At 36.0% G+C, this 20,756-nt stretch overlaps 1 protein-coding gene across 3 annotated transcripts in view; it reads left to right on the forward strand.

Annotated features, from left to right (window-relative positions):
- The window catches only part of LOC150109972 (E3 ubiquitin-protein ligase RNF34), a 246,749-nt gene that overhangs the window by 47,612 nt on the left and 178,381 nt on the right, over positions 1-20,756 (forward strand). For 2 of the 3 annotated variants that reach the window (XM_090416125.1, XM_090416134.1), the window contains exon 2: positions 17,327-17,468. In XM_090416125.1, coding sequence (XP_090272251.1) covers positions 17,327-17,468 — 142 coding nt within the window. Of the gene's footprint in view, positions 1-13,567; positions 13,648-17,326; positions 17,469-20,756 lie in introns of those variants that run through there. The other variant, XM_090416142.1, reaches the window with a different exon arrangement.

The following is a 20,756-nucleotide window of genomic DNA, read 5'->3' on the forward strand; positions in this document are numbered from 1 at the left end:
TATTCAAATCATTTTGCAAATATTGATATGCAGCCCTTGCTGTACCCATCTTTGCATCATCATCAAATAGCTGCATGTTGCATGTCAAATCTTTCCTAATGTCTGTACTCATCTTTGCATCATCATCAAATAGCTGTATGTCGCATGTCATTTTTTCCAAGGTCATTAATGTTCAGGTTGAATAACAATGGACCAAGGACTGATCGTTGAGGCACAACACTGGTTACTTTGAATCTTTCAGATTTACGCTCCCATATACAACTTTTTGATGTCCTTCAGTCAGCCATCCTCTTATCCATGCCAATAGTTTATAATCCAATCCCATATTCTTCAATTTATGCAACAGTATTCTGTCAAAGCCATAGCAAAATCCACAAGTATCATGGTGGATCCATTCCCCCTTGTCTGACATAATGGTAGAATTATTATAAAATGTGAGCTAGTTGCTAAAACATGAATTTATATAGTGTAAATTAGACATATTGAGAATATATAGTCTACTTTTGAGTTGTATTTCAGCAGTCAGAAGTGAAAGGGATGCATAATGATGGATTGGTGTTAAATTAGGTGGAAGACAAGAGTATATGTTATCTCAATTATTATTCATCATTTATATGGATCATGTTGTGAAGGAAAATGGCATTAAACCTAATATGCATATTGGAGATTTAATCACTGGTTTTTTATTTTATTGCTTAATTGCACATTAAGCAATTAGATAGCGTATAAAAATAGTCAGCAACATTTAAAACATCAAGTGCATCCTGAATGGAGAACATATAGAATAAGTAAAACATTTCAGTGATTTAGACATAATTTTTAGCAACAAATTTAAGGTGAAAATAGGCAACAGAATTAGCATGGCTGACATGGTAGGAAGTCGATAAATTTATATGGAATAAAAGAGAAATTAGTGAAAACACCAAACTAGCTGTGTACATGAGTCATGGTACTCACATCCTGAAGCGGGCTCCCAGGCCAGGATTTTTGGCAGGTCCCCCTACCTGTCGCTCAGGTTAAAGACAACGCATTGCTATACAGTCTACAGGGTTTAGGATCAATTAGTTTAAATGATAACACAAAAGTAATATTTATTTAAACTACCAACATCTACATAATGCAAACTAATAATAATATTCAAAATTACTTCAAAGTATATTTTCTTGCTTTTGTCGATGCAAATTTATCAATAATGTCGGTAAAATCAACTCGCTTAGCCAAATCATTTTCGATGCACAAAATTGCTAGGTGATTAAGTCATTCATGGCTAGTTATAAATCGTTTGGAATTCTTGATAGCTGATAGTTAGTACTATCTCTTGCTGCATGTTGTTTGATATTACTCTGGGCCAAGTACGAAGTAGGGTCATCATATTTTATATCAAATTTTTCAACAGGGCCTGCAACTGAAGCATCAACTGTATCGTATTCTTCCATAGTCACTCCTTCTGCAGGTTTTTCACTTGCAGCCTTTTCTTCAGTTGCAAGAAGTTCACATGTAATAGTCGCTTGACTTTCGACTGCCTTATGAGTTTCGAATTTGACACTGATATTCTGTTTTGATTTCAATGTCACAAACATCACTATCTTCACTATGATCAGTACTGTGAACCATGTCCTTTTCATTTTCAGATTTGAAAAAAATCGTTATGAATTGACGACTTCGCAATGCTTTCGATTCTCTTTTGGATTTAAGTTTCCTCTTCTGAACTCCGGACTTATGTTTGTACTTTGAATCAGATATTGGGATTTTATTTTAGAACATCTTTGCTTGCTTGAGAGTAATTTATTTAAATATTTAAATTTGTATGATCTGAAAAGAAATAATAATTAAGTTTGTTTCATACAAAAAAAAAAAAAAAAAAAATCATAACTGAAAAAGCTTTATATTTTCTTTTACTTACTAACTAGCAAAATTTTAATTCAAATTAGACAAATTCTTTTCAAATAAAGAATTTTGTAGAAAATTGTCAGTTTCTTGAGATCAGCTTAGCCAACTAAAACTATCAAATAAAGCTTTATCTTTTATGAATAAAATAAAATTCTCTCAGCATCTGTAGCATATGTACCATAGGCATTGGTAGGGTAGTGTGCCAGTAACGTCGGCATTGAAACGACGGCGTGCATAGAAAGCAAGTTGGGCAAACGAAAACTAAGGTAAATCCTTTCAAATGGGAAGTTCAGAAGTGTGACCATAAGTTTGAAAAGATGGATAATGGGTTGGAAGCGATTGCAAAAGCTAGTAGTCCCTCTCAGCACATATTCATTCATATTTTATAAAGTTTTTTTTTTTTGTCTTTTGTTAGTCTCACTTAACTGGCTGACCCAACAAGATGGGACCCCCCCCTAATTCCGGGCCCAGGCTAGAGCCCTGCCCTTGTGAGGGCCATGGCATGAGTGTTCAAACTAATTTTATCATATGGATCTTGGAGCTGGGTTTGAAATAACACTTGGTCAGATATGAGTTCTGAGAAAGATTAGGGAAGTGAAAATGGATAGTATCAATAGCAGAAACTTATTAAGAAGGAACATAACACTGTTGCCATTCAGAATGTGTGAGCAGAATATGATATGGTCACTTAAACAGAATGGGGGAAAGTAGGATTAGCAAAACGAGTTTTACCAGTATGGTAGGAAAAAATCTCAGAGGATGACCAATATCTAGGTAGATATTGGTCATTAAAGATGCTAAGAAATTATATTCTTGGTTTAATCCTTTATCCAAGTGTAAGTAAACAAACTTTGCGCATGGAGTATTTTAAGGGCAGGGCAACTTGTATATAGAGACTAATGACTTCAAGTGATGTGAAGCCATTAACCTCTATATAAAAGTTGCCCTGTCCTGAAAAAATACTTCAAGCACAAACTTTGTTTACTTATTCTTGGATAAAGGATTGAACCAAGAATATAATTTCTCGGCATTTTTAATTTATAGTACAGGTAACCCTCGTATAACGTGGATGTTAGGTTTCATAGAAATGTTGCGTTATACGAGACATAGATCACATAGAAAAAGTAGGGTTAGGTTCCGAAATCATTTTTTTTTTAAAATTATATAAACAACAATGACATATCCAACAAAAACAATATTTTTATTTAATTCAGGTAATTCATGTAAGTTAAGAAAACATAAACTGTGACAAATACGTAGTATAAAATTATAACAATTACAAATTGTACATAAATTTCATTGCACATAATGCATAAATGTTTTAGACACAATAAAATAAAGCGCATATTTTAATCGTCATCACTGTCTTCAGAAATAACATTTCGTAGATGTTCTTAAAGTGGCTGGAGGTCGTCACCACTCGAAATCTCTTGAACATCATTTGTGTAATTCTCATTGCATACTTTGGCTGGTTTAGTCATCAAGAAGTCAGTAATAAGACTTTGCTTTCCACTATGTTGCAATTTTTTATTAAGTTCATAATATGGTGCTAAACAAATATCCATTGTCTCGTGAAATTTTCCTGAGCGCTCTTTAACGGATTCATCACAATCAGAATCTTCGGCAGAACTTTCCCTGCCATTTGGTTCGACGCCATCTATTAATTGTACCAGTTCCTCCTCGTTTAAATCTGTTTCTCCATCAATTAATTCATTAATTTCATTTTCAACCATATCGCAAAAGCCATCTTCACCAAAAATGTGTGCGACGTTTATTAAACGACGTAGCTTGGCATCCACTGGAGGTACAAAATTTTGTTCCATTACGGCTTCAGGCCATATTTTTTCCAGCAAGCATTCAATGTAGAGGGTTATAATTCCTTAATGGACAGAGAAATAATTTTTACATAATTCAATACAACAGGGTGTCATTTAATGTTCCGATGGAACTTCTCATTACTGACTGGCTCATCTCACACAAACGTTTCAACCCTTGGTAGAATTTTATGGCTTCTTGTTTGCATTTGAGGTGGCAGGTGAACTCGCACATTCATTATGCGGCATGTTTCAATTCTTGGTAGTCTTTTATTTTAAGTTAGCCTTTGTGATTTGTCATAATGTAATAAAAAAACACTTATTTCATAATTGAAAAATTGGACAATAGTTTTTAGTTAGATACTGTGTTTCGGTGCGACATATGGTTTTGCTTAAGTCTATACAGCGTAGTATCTGTGCGAGGGGACGTGTGATCTATTAGTTAGTGCTGTTTTTATTCTATCTGTCTCTAATTGCACTATTTGTTGAGAATGACACAGATTGCAAAAGCCCTCTGTACAGTACCTTTTTCAGTAATACGATAAAACTAAATTCAATACTTATAACTACTTGCGCGATACAGGCAGACACAAATTTAACGAAGGTAAAATTTGATTTTTAAGTCCTGCAGTGAAAAATATGAAAAAAAAAATAAAGGGTTACTAGAAATTGTAGACTGTGTTATATCAAAACCGCTTTGAACAAGGGATACCACAATTTGCAGACCGCGTTGTGTAAGTACCCGCATTATACGAGGATTACCTGTATAACCAAATGGAAAAACTTTCAGCAATATCTAGGTAGATTTGATATGGTAAGAAGAGGGCCTTCGTGTTGGAGGCTTAATGGATTGTATATAGAACTTAAAGGATTAAAACAGAATTTAATACTTCCTATATTTCGTCTCAGTCACTGAGACATCTTCAGGGATTACAAAAAAAACTAATGTAACATATACACTAATACCACACAATACTAAGCCCAACCACGTGGGTGACTCTAAAGTCCTATCTAGTTTGAGTGCCGGCAGTGGTAGGTGGCTTGGAATGTAAGGTGGGATCTCTGATGATAAGTGTTTCCCAAATCTTAGGAAGCTTAATGCAACCATATTTCTTAGGATTTGGCTGATTTCTGAGAGCTGCTGCTGATTCTAAAAATCGCCTCCCTTTTTTGAATTTCTGTGGTGGAGCATGGTGGTTTTTTTTCCATGAGGTCCTGTGGGTTGTATCCAAGACATGGTCAGCCAGGCCTGACTGACCATAGTCGTGGTTGCAGATGTGTGACTTGTGTTCCTCCAGGCGGATGGTTACTGATCTACCTGTCTGTCCAAAGTATGCCAGCTTACAGGAACAGGGTACTTTATAAACTCCAGGCACTGAGAGAGGAGGGAGCTGATGATCTTTTGTAAAACGGATAAGGGTAGCAAGTTTGCGGTGGGGCTTAAATGCTGTGTGTAGGTTGTACTTGTTGATTTGATTTTGAAAGATGAGCCATAGACTCAGCCCCTCTCAAACCTTCTATCTGGCTAAGATATGTAGATGATGTGTTCTCTATTTGGCCTCATGGCCCAGACACATTAGACTCCTTCCTCAGTCACCTCAACAGCCTACATCCAAGAATCCAGTTTACGATGGAAAAGAACAATTGTTTACTCTTTCTAGACACCTTAGTTACACGCCTTCCTAACGGTACACCTTCCTTCACTGTATATAGAAAACCTATGCACACAGGCAGATATTCACAAACTCTCCCACCACCCTGCTCAACAATATGGCATTATTAAAACTCTAACCAAGAGAGCCCACAATCTTTGTTCCAGTGGAACTGCCCTTACAACTGAGCTTGACCACATACACAAAACACTTTCCTCTCCAATGGCTACAGTGATCACAGTATTAAAAAAAAATCATTCCCTCCGCCCCAATTCCTCGGTCTTCTCTTCAGAAAGAATTTAAAAGTGCCATCACCATACCCTATGCACATCGGATAAAATAGCCAAGATTTTAAAAAAGTACAACCTACACACAGCATTTAAGCCCCACCGCAAATTTGCTACCCTTATCCATTCTACAAAAGATCAGCTCCCTCCTCTCTCAGTGCCTGAAGTTTATAAAGTACCCCATTCCTGTAAGCTGGCGTACTTTGGACAGACAGGCAGATCAGCAACCATCTGCCTGGAGGAACACGTCATACATCTGTAACCACGTCTGTGGTCAGTCAGGCCTGGCTGACCATGTCTTGGATACAACCAACAGGATCTCATGGATAAAAAACATGCTCCACCACAGCAAATTCAAAAAAGAAAGGCTATTTTTAGAATCAGCAGCAGCAGCTCTCAGAAACCAACCAAATCTTAATGAATACAGTTGCATTAAGCTTCCTAAGATTTGGGAAACACTTATCATCAGAGATCCCCCCACCTTGCATTCCAGGACACCTGCTACTGACCTTAGAGGGCGCTCCACCTAGACAGGACTTTAGAGTCACCCACGTGGTTGGGCTTAGTATTTGTGTATATGTTACATTAGTTTTTTTGTAATCCCTGAAGATGTCTCAGTGACTGAGATGAAATATAGGAAGTATTAAATTCTGTTTTAATCCTTTCTGAGTGCTGTATACAATCCATTAAGCCTCCAACATGATGTCCTCACAGCACTTAAGCCTCTACACACAGTTAAGAAGGGCCTTAGTAGTCCAAAATACGAGGGACATCCAGAAAGTGAGTTCTGTTTTTAAATATTTTCACTGCAGCACTGCGATCGCAATGGTGCGCATGCGTGCTGAGTTTGTTGATTCCTTAGCAAGGCGTTGGTACCAATTTCAGACATTCTCACAGTGCATACACTTCTTGGTGTGTGTTTTTAATGTCTAAGAAAATCAAATCGCTCACTGCATGTGAAATCAGGTCAGTTATCCGTTTCTTGAATGTGAGGAACGTTAAGGCAGCTGAAATTCATCGGCAAATTGTTAAGGTTTATGGAGAACATGCAATGAGTGATTCAATGGTACAAAGATGGGTAAGACCTTTTAATGAAGTAAGGACAGGTGTGCACAATGATGAATGGTGCGAGCGACCATCTTTAATGACTGACGATTTGGTGCGTTCAGTTGAAGAGAAGATTCGACAGAATAGGGCATTCACTATGACGGCACTCTTGCTGCAATTTGCAATTTCCAGAAGTTTGACGTTCATGTCTTCATGAAACTGTGTCGGAGAAACTGAATTATCGGAAATTGTGTGCACGCTGGGTGCTGTAGTTGCTTACAGAACAACACAAAGTGAATTGGCTGGGCAGTGCATTTGAATTCTTGACACACTACCATGAGGATGGCGATGCTTTCCTGTGCAGACTTGTCACTGGGGACGAGACTTGGGTGTCGCACGCAGCCCTTGAATCCAAACAACAGTCCATGGAGTGGAGGCACACCTCATCACCAGTCAAGCCGAAATTGAAGACAATGGTTCCCACTTGTAAAATCATGTGCACTGTGTTTTGGGACAGACAAGGAATTTTGCTGGTAGACTTCTTGGGTCAAAGCTCCACAATCGATGCAAGAATGTACTGCCAAATCTTTAAGAAACTGTGTTGTGCGATCTAGAATAAATGATGTGGCATGCTTACCAGGGGCATTGTTTTGATTCATGATGATGCTTGCCCACACACAGCTAGCATAACACAAAATTCCCTCCACCTTTGGCTGAGAACAATTCCATCATCCCTCATATAGTCCTGACCTCTCACCAAGCAACTTTCACCTATTCAAACATCTGAAATCTTTCCTTGGTGGCCGGTGGTTTCAAGACAATGAGGTCAAAGAAGCAGTCAATACGTGGTTTGCGTCACAGGTGGCAACCTTCTACGACGAAGGTATACAACTCGTGGTGCCCCGTTATAAGTGCCTGAACAATGGCTGAAATTACATAGAAAAGTAGTGAAAGATGTCTACTTTAATTTCCATAAGGTTTTTTTTTGTAAGTATATTTTTGTTTCTCTGACTGCCCATCAAAACTTACTTTCTGAATGTCCCTTGTATAACTTTTGACAATACGGAGTCCTGACTGATAACAGATTAATGTGGAGGAAAAAATTCAACAAGTGTTAATAGTGATGTAAACATTATGTGGTACTATCATAATGTTCATGATGTATTATGTGGTACTATCATAATATTCTGTATACCCATCCCCTCCCTTGAAGATCGTCTACAGCAATTTTCGGACCCTTGCTAAATGAAGGCTTCCCCAAAGTCCTTCATTCAGTCCTGTCTTGAGCTTTTCTATGCTACTGAGTTCCAGCCATCTCTTTGGTCAACTAAGAGATGGCAGCTTTCTTTCCATCTCTAGGATACCATTCAGATAACTTTTGTCCATTTTTTGAGTGTTATTTCTTGCAATATGACATGTCTCCATTTGGATCTTTTAATGACTGTCATGATGTCTCTCTCCTTTTAAGCAGCTACGCTTTTATAACACGTTTCTATCACATCCCATTTTTTTTTCATCTGGGTAATTCTTTCCTCTGGGTAATTCTTAACTTGCTGGGCAATTTTTTTAGTCAAAGTTCATGTTTCACTTCCACATGTCATGACTAGAAGTATACAACTATTGACTATTTTTATTTTAGGGCAGATTAGGATGTTTCCTTAGAATGCTTCATGGGGTTTTCCAAAGGCTGTCTAACCAAGTTGAATTCTACATATAATATTATTTATGGGAAAGATTTTTGAATGGTGATGTGTAATTATTTTTGAGTGATTATATGGATGACTCATCTTGGGAGGTCCACTCTGTTGTTCACAAAATGACTCTTACCTCTCCTTAAACTTATTTACTGAAATAGCATTCACAACCACCTGTGGGAACCCATTCACTGCCCTTCAAGCAAAAAATCTAGTCATAACACCCTTACTAGCCATGCCTTTAAGCAGCTACACTTTTATAACACGTTTCTATTGCATCCCTTTTTTTTTTTTTTTTTTTTTTTTTTTTTTTTTTTTTTACCCATCTGTCAGATAGTTGTGGAAGCCCACAGACTTCAGTCTGTTCTGATGGGGAGCATTCTATAGATCTACCACAATTTTTGGAAACTCCTCTGAGTCTTCTCCTTCACTTCATCCATGAAATCCAGGCAACAAGATCTGCATGCAGCAGCTAGATGTTGCCTTATTAAAGCCTTACAAAGAATAACAATCTTCTTATCCCTGCTTGTTGGTGTGTTCTTCAACAAACACATAATCTGATATGCTGTTTTGTTAACTTTTGCAAAATGCCTTCTAAACTTCAAATCTCTATCCACAATCTCCCAAAATCACTTGCCTCATAAATTTCTTTCTTGTGATTTAGTTCCATCAGTACAGTTCTACTTTATACTTGGTCACATTAAACTGGCAGCCTTTACTCATATTGTCATGCTATTTAAGTCACACCAAAGAATTTCTGCATTCATTGACTATCAGTCTTTCCCAGCTTTGCATCATCTGCAAACAACTGAAAATTTCTCTTTAGATCATTTCCTACATCATTAATATACAAATTAATCAACAGACCAGGTACTGAGCCCTGTGTTACACCACCATTCACCTGTTCTCTCCTGGATAATCATCCTTTGATATCTGCCCATTAGTCACCTTCTTATCCAAATCACAAGCTTCATATCCATTTCCAGTCTAGTCAAGGGGGACTTTAATATCCTGGGTGAGTAGAGTTGTGAGTTCAGTGTCATTGTTGCATAGTGTAGGGTTTTAAAATTCAGAAAGCATAAATGGGATGTAGAGTATCCTGTTGGTGAGGATATCTTCGAGAAGATGAGGGATCTAAGGTAATGGTGGACAAGAGCCTAAAATGAAGATATATATTGAAAAGGATGATTAACTAAGATGATTTCCTTCGGAACTACCTACTTAGTCAGTCATCCCTGGGTGGGCAGGAGCTGGATCTTGAGTTAGAACCACCATCACTTACATTGGAGGCCTGAAAAATTCTGATAAACACCCAGAACAAAAATGATATTAAAACAACTGTGGTTATATCAGTTGCTTTAATTATAATTTTTGTTCTAGGTTTTATCCGAATTTTCCAGACCCCCCCCCCCCTTCTTAGGAATACAGTCAGAAGAGCAATTAAGGAGCTTAATAATAGTAAGGTCCTTAGTTCAGATAAAATCCATGCAGAGCTAAGGAGAAGGAGCAGGAAAAGAGAGAAAAGCATTTTCATAGCAGGAGAAGGCAGGTTGAGAAAATGCAATTTGCAGAGTGTTTAGTTGATAGGAGAAGGGGGGAAAGAATATGAGTGAAGCATAAGTTGGTAAGGGATCAGAAACAGGGCTAACCCTGGCTCTGATCTATATGTCATAACTGAGATGATGCACTGACTGGAAAGTTTGGCTTTATTTTCTTGTTTTATTTCACTGCACAGGAATTTTTTCAGTTTGCCACAGCCTAGCTGATTTTTTATTTCTTCTTTGTAAATGCTTCTTTTTCCTAATGTAAAAGTTCTTCCAAGGTACAGATATTCTTCTACTTGCACTATATTGTTACTGTATTATTATTTGTTCTGTTATCTGGTTTCCTTCGATATCTACAAACAAATACTAGAGAGAATGAGGTATAGAATAAATGCTAAGCATCAGACTGCAAGGCAGAATATGAATGAAGATATAAGAAAAGAAACAAGTGTTTGATATAGAAGAAATTTTAAATTTAAAATGGAGATTGTGAAAAGTGATAGATGGACAAAGACAATCACCTAGTGGCATCCATATGAAGGAAGACAAATGTCTGAATGACCAGAGAGAAGATGGAAAGGTGACCTAGTGGAGATGGCTGAAGAATGTTGATATTGGGAAGCCTTCAGCAGAGAAATATGGGAACCGGGGGAAGCCTATAACCAAAAATAGTTATAAAAAGGTTTTAGAAGATTATCACATGAGCATTGCATGCATATAGACACCATCTGTTGGTTGACACTAAATATTTTAGTGAACCTTCGACACGGGCTACTTAGCAAAACAGTATATTCTGTTTGGCAGTGTTAACATGCCTTTTGAGTGAAGGTTTGTACATGTTGTTACTGATGCAGTGGAGAAGCTAAGTAGTGATAAAGTTCTGTTTAAAGGCCAGTAAAAATGCTGTAGAAATGCAGGGAAGCAGCTTGCTAATGTGTACAAATGGTATGGTTGCTTCATGAGGGGAGGGATGCTGTAAAAGAATACTAGAAGCAGCTGCACTTTGACAGCACGTACAGAAGAAAATGTTGAATCTGTTTGTTGGCTGTTAGGTGATTTTTAGAGATATGAACTGTTTCATATCTCTAAAAATTATTGCAGAAAAGTTGAATATCGGTAAAGAGATTGCAAGCCAAATACTGGTGGGAAGATTTAAGAAAAAAAAAACGTGTCTGCAAGGTTTGTTCCTCATTCTCTGACAATGGAGCAGAGACAAGATTGGGTTGCTTTGTGTCAAGACTTTTTAAGAGTGACAGAAGAAGATGAATTGTTTTGGAACCAAACTGTTACTGGTGACAAAATGTAGTGTTTTTGTATAAGAGCCTCTGCAATATAGCAACAGAGTGCAGATTAATTGGGAAAAAAAATTCATCAAAACCCATTATGTTGGAGGTTTAATGTGGTATTGAAAGCACTAGAAAAGGATTAAAAACTAATTTTAATGCCAATATTTCGTCTCAGTCACAGATATCTTCAAGGAGTACAAATAACATTTTTAATGCACACACAAAGACAGCACAAATACTCAATGATACACGTGGGTGACTCTAAAGTTCTATCTAGGTGGTGTGCCCTCTATGGGCATTTGTAGGCAGTCAAGGATGTAAACTGGTACTGACGATTGTTTCCAAAATTTTGGGAAGATTTATGCATCCATATTTGTTTAAATTAGGTTAATTTCTGAGTGCCACTGCAGATTCCAAAAACAGTCTTTCATTTTTAAATTTACTACAGTGGAGCATGATGGTTTGCTTGCAGAAGGTTCCATCCAATACATGGTCTGCCAAGCTAGATTGACCATAGTCATGATTGCAGATGCATGATTTGTGTTCATCTAAATGGATAGTTGCTAATCTACCTGTCTGTCCAAAGTAAGCCAACTTGCATGAACAGAATACTTTCCAGGCACTAAGAGAGGAGGGAGTTAATCTTTGGTAGAATTGATAAGCATAGCAAGTTTGTGGTGGGGCTTAAAAGTTGTGTAGAGGTTATACTTTTTTAAAGACCTGGCTAGTTTTTAAATATGCCATGGACGTAGGGGGTGGTGATGACATTTCTGAAATCCTTCTGAAGTGATGGGGGAGGAACTGACTTTTTTTAATTCTGTAATCACTGTAGCCATTGTATAGGAAAGTGTTGTGTATATATGGTTAAGTTCAGTTGAAAGAGAGGTTCCATTGGAACAAAGATTATAGGATCTGTTGGTTAGTTTTAATGATGTCGTATTGTTGAGAGGGGTGGTGGGAAAGTTTGTAAATGTATCTGCCTATGTGAGGGGTTTTCTATATATACAGTGAAGGAGAGGTTACCATTTGGAAGGCATGCTGCTAAGGAAGGGTAAACTATTGTTATTTTCCTTTTTCATCATAAACTGGATTCTTGGATATAGACTATTGAGTTGACTGAGGAAGGAGTCTAATGTGTCTGGGCCATGAGGCCAAATAGAGAACATATCATCTATGTATCTTATCCAGATAGAAGGTTTTGGAGGGGCTGAGTCTATGACTTGTTTTTTCAAAATTATTCATGTAAAAATTGGTAAGAGGGAGGAACCCATAGCAGTTTCCTCTGTCTGTTTGTAAATTTTGGTCTTACAAGAAAAATAACCAGAATTGATAGCAAAGGAAAAGAGTTCTAAGATATCAGAAGGAAAAACGTTTTTTAAGAGTGTTAAGGTGTCATTTAAGGGAATATTGGTAAACAGTGAGGTGATGTCAAAGCTTACCAATATATCTATATTATTTAAAGTTAGATTTTCTTTGAAGGTTTTAAAATGGGTAGAGTTTTTTTATATAGGATGCAAGTCCAGTGAAGGGGGGGGGGAAGAGTTTTCCAGCTGTTTTGACAATTTGTTGCATGGAGAAGCAGTGGCATCTAAAATCCAAAGTAAGCCAACTTGCAGTTTACTGAAATCCAAAAATTTTGTGGATTTTAGATAAATCATATATCGGAGGGGGTGGTGGTGACAAGAACTGAAGACTGGTCATGAAGATACTTTTTTAAGTTTTAACTTTCATTTTTTGTGGGATCGTGATCTATTGGGATGCAGGTAACATGATCTTGGAAAATAATATCCAAGAATAATATATTTTTCTATTATAATCCATGGCATTACCCTTATCCACTCTGGCGATGACAATATTTTTATCTTTCCATAACTTTCTGAGAACAGTGAGTTGAGTAAAAGATAGATTACTTTTTGGAGGCGATGACAATATTTTTATCTTTCCATAACTTTCTGAGAACAGCGAGTTGAGTAAAAGATAGATTACTTTTTGGAGGCGATGACTGGGAAGATGATATTGGTGACGTCCACTCTGATGTTGTTGGCTATTTCCAGAGCTAAGCAACAGATTCTGTGTTTTGTGTTGTACGTTAAGTCAAGCATTAGAATTCTTTTGGCACAATGGCAAATTTGTGGCTGATTCTTAGTGTGTTGATGGCATCTTCGTTGAGATTTTGAAGATAAATTCACTACTGACTACTGTATGGAGTGATTGAATTTGTGGTTGTGATTTAAATTTACACAAAATGTGTAAATTTAAATTTACACAAAATGTTATACTTTTTGATATGCCTATTTTTTATTTTTAGGAATTCTTTTTGTGCAGATGCTGCTGAAATATTCAAGAGAAAGGACAAAAATTCAGATTTGAGGATTGCTGAGAGCTCAGATTGCAAAGAGCCAGTGGCTGCGTTCGTCAAGGAGAGGCTGGAATGTTTGTATTTACAGAAGGCTTTTTTTGACAGAAATTTGATTTTAAGTTTGACACGGTTAGGTATCACTCATGTATCCTGACATCTTTTTAGAAAGACCAGCTGATTTTATTGCCAAGATAAATGTAGTTTTGGCTTACCATATTGTCTTGCTTTGCATGCTATTTCCTCACTATGGATGATTAGTATCTGTGTGTGTTAAGACTTATGTGCTGGGAGAACATCATGTTGGAGGTTTAATGGAGTATTGACAGCACTAGGAAAGGATTACAAACTAATTTTAATGCTTCCAATATTTCATCTGTCAAACATGTAGAAAGGCTTATGTGTTCGTCGTACATGTTGTTTAATTTTGATATATCAGAACACAGAATAAGTAAATAATTATTTATTGACTTATTGCTGATATTTCACTGGTGTTATAACCAGCATTTTCTGATCACAAAAACACAGTTTGTCACAGTATGTGAGACTACAACATGATGTAACCAAGGGACTAGTTCAACAAAATTGTAGCAACAACACAAAGACTAAAGTCCTAATTAGGTGTCTCTATCTAAAAAAAAAGAGAGAGAAAGCAGATACTAGTTATGTCTTAAGATGACTGTCTTCCAAATCTTAGGGAAATTTATACAGCCATATTTGTTGAGATTCGGAGTATGTTTCAAGGCTTCTGTTGCTTCTAAGAACAATCTCTCTGACTTGTAAACGCTTCTGTTTCTTTTCGTTTCAGTTGATCCTGTGTGCAAGGGTATTTAAAGCATGGTCTGCTAGGCCCGACTTGCCATAGCGATAGTGCCGATGTATCTTTTATGTTAACTGATGCGGATGTCCACGTTTCTTCCTGTTTCACCGTAGAAGCTTGATCACATGAGCAGGGTACTTTGTAGACTCCTGGATGTAATGAAGGAGGGATGCTGTCCTTGGGTGAACGGATGAGAGTTGCTAATTTGACACACGGTCTGAATACAGTGCATAGTTGATGTTTATTGAGAATTCTAGAAAGCTTTTCCAATGTGCCTTTAGTGTATGGGATGATGCCTGTTTTGTTGTAGTTCTCTGTGGTGGATAGTGAGAGGGGGTTGTTTCTTAGAAGCATTTAGTATTTTGTTTATCTTATGGTGATTATAGCCATTTGCCAAGAAGGTGTGGCATAAGTGAGTCAGTTCAGCAGATATATTTAATATATCATATATTTGAACATTTAAATTCACAATACATGCAGGATATTTCACATGGAAAGGGAAAATATACAAATAATTAGATGGGACAGCTATGGGCTCCCCCCCCCTTTTCCCCCTTTAGCCAACTTCTACATAGAACACCTGGAAAAACTAGCTATCAATACAGTCACTCTCAAACCAACACTTTGGCTATGCTATGTTGATGATGTGCTTGCTATTTGGCCACATGGCCCATGTGGCCAAATAGCAAGCACATTGGATACATTCTTAGCACATTTAAGTAGCCAACTTCCAAAAATCCACTTTACAATGGAACTGGAAGCTAACTGTCTACCCTACCTGGATACACTAATCGCACGTCTTCCAGATGGTTCCTTATCATTCTCAGTTTTTAGAAAACCTACACATACAGGGAGATATTTACACAAAACAATCACACCATCACCCTTCTCAACTGTAGGATGGGTATCTTAAAAATGCTAACCCACAGAGCCAGAGCAGTCTGTTCCTTTTGGTTTGTCTCATGCCATATAGCCCAGATGCATGGCCTTCCACATCCTCTTCTGTCTTCTGAAAATCCAATACTTCTTGTACTGTTCCTGTAACTATAGTCTCCAACTAATTTCTACTATTGACTGTACTTTTTCCAATTTGGTTGCTTTGGAATTAGTGTACAAATCACATCATACCTTTTGGCCTCTTGTATCATGTAATGTCCTGCTTAGATTTGAGATCTAAGAAATTTCAGAAGTTTTTGATTTTTAAAAAATTTCAAACAAACTTTACACTCACTCACTCTCTCTCCTTTGTTATCTAACTGAACTCTTTTCCAGATACTTTAACTCCAAATTTATTCATGTAAAATCTATCAGTCACATATATGGGCTTTCATGTATTGTATTCACTTCATACTCATACATCTACAAGCTGTACAGCATTCCTCCTGCATAACTAATGCATTGACTCATTTGCAATTATTGCTGTTCTTCTCATTTTACTCATTTTATTGGCAAGTGACTGCCATCTCTATCTACTCACTCTTCATATTTTGCTTCTTTTAGTAATCTGCCAATATCTGCTCTCTCTCATTTTGTATATTTTCATCTTTCAAATAATTCGTACTTGCCAAACTCAGTTGTTCCTCCCCCAGCATTTTGATAGTGTTATGAATTCTGTTCTTATGATAGTGTCCTTGTATTATGAATGATGATAACAATTCACAGTACAAGCAGGTTCTTATGGCTCTGACCTGCTTGGATAGACTTTTATCCTAAATATATATATATATATATATATATATATATATATTTTTTTTTTTTTTTGGTCTGTTAATTGCATGTGTTCTTTGGCTGGTTTGCTTTGTGTGATGATGAAAAACCCCAAAGTTTCCAGGAGGAAAAAATCCTGTCATCCCCTATATGAGATTGGTTAATTAACCTTGAGCTAAAAAGTCCTGATAAATGTACCTCATGTCCTAGATGGGATTCAAACCCAGATCTATCCAACAAATGTGTTATCAAAACCAACTAGCTATAGAGGTTCATTATAGAAGTTTGTTTCAAAGGAGCAGGAAAAAATGACAGGTTTCAAATCTGATCTTTTTAATAACCATTGGACAAAAGTTGTGAATGTCCTCCCTGCAGGCCAGACTTTCTTCCATCAGTCGTACTTCTAGTTATTTTCTAAATAACCAGAACCATTGACGATGCATCTGAAGATATCCATTTTGAAAATGACAAGTCAGGTCAAAGTGGAGATGAGAAAACCTCAAAGAAATCATCTGAAAGAGTTTTATTGAGATAGCTTTTCAGAGCTTAGTAAAACTTGGGCAAAACTGTTATGCGATGAATGTATTACAAGGGACATAAACTGTTAAGGAAAATAGTTTATGAAAATAAAGTAAACTTTAAATCTTTGTATTTTTTATTTCACTGACCTTCTCTTTGGATAGGGAGCTGTCATGGTAGAATTTACTTTTCAAATGTCCCTTGTATTTCTAGTTAATTTTCTCAGAATTTTTTATTTAATTTTTTAATTCAAAACTAGTATACTATCAACTATGTTATGGCTAACATAACTCTGTTAAGTGATTATTTTACTACATATATGAAAATTACCAAAAGGACATCCAAAAATAATGAAATGGTGAATGTCAAGTTAACAGTGAGAATCATGAATGTTAGCGTAAGATTTATGGGAACTGTAGAATGAGTGAAATGCCTAGATAGAAGGAGTAGGTTGTTTGTAAAATAGTCATTCTTATGTGTGTATCATATTTACATATATATCACATTATACATATATCACATTGCTCATCTTTAGTATGAATGCTCTCTCTCACACACCATGAAAATTATAAATTAGTGAACGATAAAGCTGCATATAAGTTTCTACTGTATTGTAGTTTTTGTTAAGTATAATATCATATGAACTGAATTAATCTGCTAATGAGGACTTCTGTTTTTATATTCACTGTTTTTATATAACTCCTTTATAGCACCATCCCTCCCATGGGCACAACTGCCTTTGCTGTAAAGGAGACAATTCATCTACCAAGCAGTTCCAATTACATGTTCAATATTTTAATGAAAATGGCATGTGAGGATTGTGCTACTAAATTTTCAGTGATAAAAAGAAGAGTAAGTCAGTAATAAATTAGTTTCATCTGGTATTAAAATATATTTAATAATAAAATTTTCCAGAAGTGGTTGCTTTTATATTAGACAAAAATAATTTACTAAACTCGTTTCTAGTTATTGACAAATGTATGATTTGCCTTTGTTGGAATATAATTGTAGAGATAGTATTAATCCAGCGGTAGATCAGTACTGATTGACTTTAACTTTGACCCAGCTGAGATGTCAAAAAGCATACAATACAAAGATTGATTCAAGACTGATTCAAGATTGATTCATGATGGCATTAAGAAACTTAAAAGTTGTAGAAAGTTTTTAAGTTATTGAGCTAAATGAATTAGTTAAAACTAAGACTGATACATATATGTATATTTTATGTATATTAAAAATATACAATTATATTTTTCAGTTGAATAAAAATGTGTAATTTTTCATTTTTTTCCTCTAATTTTGGGAGCTTATAAATGTAAAGTATACTATGCATTTTTTTTAATATTCATCCCCGCCCATCTCCCCTGCCCAGACCAGTTGCTGTTCAGAAGACATGATTTTCATATTTTTCTTCTTGGTTTAGAGGGGACATTCATAATAGTTATGGATCTGAGTTAATATTAAAATGGTAAATTATATTTCATAAGAAATTTCTCCATATGGCTTTACAGTTCAAATCAAGACTGGTGTCCTGGTTTTGTTACCTCTAATATTTAGAGAATTATTAAGATTTAGAGAAAGATAATTAAACTAAATTTTATTATAGTCTAACCAAGTGGAAAATAAACTTCCAACATCTTTCTCTAAGTCCAGAGTAATTTAATAATAAGGTGGTACACCTTTTGGCAACTCGTATAGGTAAATATGACCTCTCCGTTGCTTCTGCCTTAGTATCATCACTTCTAGGTCTGGCTCCCACTGACGAGACCTCAATAAAGGTCGAAACCGGTCTGGGTAGTGGCCCTTCCCTTAATGCATAGCATTATACATATCTGCAAGGAGATGTGCTTTGCATTATGGGAGATACTGAGACAAGGAGTGATGAGAGCTTGGTCCACCTTTACCACGAGTTGCCTCAGTCCTGAAGATACTTCAGGCACAAACTTTGTTTGCTTACACTTGGATAAAGGATTAAACTAAATTTATCATAGTCTAACCAAACTTCCAAGAATTTAGCTTTGATGTAGTTTCTAAATATTTAATTAATTTTTAATTTTATCTGTTTTTTTTCACTAGAGATCATGCCAGTAGAATAATCAGTGATCAAATCATTGTTTCTTTAGCTTACTGTATGAAATGTAACTCAGCTTGTCCTTGTATATTTGTATATACTCCAGATTATGACTTTAATATGAAGGTCGTAACATCGGGAAATTAAAATAGTTATAACACGGTTGTGAAGTCCATAATTTCTAAAATGAAAGTGGTCCTATTTTCCAGTCTTCTAACATTTCTAGATTATTGGACTGGAAATATTGGGTAAGTGGAGAATGGAATTCCAGGTATAATGAGCTCAGTATCCATTGTAACTACCTAACAGGATCGACTGTGAGAAGATGAGGATTGGACATTGGTTCTCCACATTCCTTAAAAGCAAGATGGGGGAGTGAATCTCTGGTTGCATATAAGATGCTAAAGGAAATCCGTTCAAAGTGCTATAATTATATGGTGTAAATGACATTATACAGAGCAATACATATAGCTTATACTGAAAAGCAACAGTTAAAATCGAACTCGGTAAAGGTTGATGGTTTGTGTTTTACATGTTTGTAAAAGTGAACATAAAACACTGTGTTTACCCTTATTCATGACTATATAGATTGCAATATGATGGAAAGTGGTATTAAAGTTGATTTCATAATGGGAGATATTAAACTCAGTCCTTCTTGCAAGTGGTTTTATACTTTTACATAAGTCTGTTACAAGCTTTCAGTACTCTTTATTTAAATTGAGTAACTGCTATAGCAAACTTAGTATGAAAATCAGCAGTAAAAAAGACAAACTGAAAATAGCAGGAATTTGGAAACCTCAACTGCATTCTCATGGAAAATCCTATAGAACTCTTTCTTTTAAGATTACACGGTGATATTTACGAATTTAGGGACACAAAACATGTGTTAAAATGATTATTTTACTTATTATTAATAAAATAATAATTGACATTGCTCAAAGTCTTCCATATAAAAGTTAGCTGTTGGGGAGGGAGGGCAAGTGGTGAGCCCATGGCTGTACCTTCTTTTTGAAGGTAAAAATTGTTTTACCACACGAAATATTATAAAAATATGGATTTTTATTGTTGTTTTACTCAATTTTTTTTATACTTATCTGTCACTTGTTCAATTATACTTATTAAATTCTTGTCGTAATGCTGAGTATATAATCCATTGCTTTATCTAGTTATTTTTAATCCTTATTTGTAACCTTTTGACCCACCCCCTTTCTCAAGGTTGTATCTATGCTATTCACGTGTTCGTAATTTTATAACTTGGGTACTTGCCTCGGGTTAGAACCAAATTCCTTTGTTACAACAGCAAGCTTATTTCTTCAATTTTCATCATCATCATCAAATTTCTGACGTGTACCCTCAAGGGGTATACAGGATATGATAGTACTACATGAAAATTTACATATTACTAACTTCCTATCTACAATTTTCCTCCAAATCAGCCTATTACTCGTCAAAACTCGAACATTATCAGATCTTATATTTCTAATGTCTAAGGCACTTTGTACCGTATCCATCCACCTATTTCTTGGTCTTCCTCTGGGTCGTTTTCCTGCGAACCTGGCAGAGAACATTTGTTTGGCTAATCTTTCCTTGCCCATTCTGTTTAAGTGACCATACCACCTGAGATTAGCTCTGCTAACGCATTCCTGGATGCAGATAATGTCAAGTTCTTTCCTAATATCCTCGTTTTTTATATGATATTGCCATATGATATCATCTGTTCACGCCCCTAATCTTTTTCTGGACTCTCATATCTGTGGTCTCTAGTCTTTGGTCAAGTGTTTTACTTCTGACCCAGCCCTCAGATCCATAAGTTAAAACTGATTTGAACGCTGTCTTGTATACAGCTAATTTACTATTCTGACTAATTTCTCTCTTATTCCATATGAATTTATTCAGTTGACTGCCTACCATACCAGCTTTGTTGATTCTGTTGTCTATTTCCATATTTAATTTACCATCTTCAGTAAAAATCGTGCCTAAGTAGCTGAAATGTTTTTCTTGTTCCACAGGTTCCCTGTTCACAACACAGTTGACATTTTCAACAATTCTACCTATTTTCATTGTCTTTG

The sequence above is a fragment of the Typopeltis vanoorti genome, chromosome 1 (genome assembly GCF_054136105.1).
Source record: "Typopeltis vanoorti isolate ZY-2024b chromosome 1, IOZ_Tvanoo_1.0, whole genome shotgun sequence".
Classification (NCBI taxonomy): domain Eukaryota; kingdom Metazoa; phylum Arthropoda; class Arachnida; order Uropygi; family Thelyphonidae; genus Typopeltis; species Typopeltis vanoorti.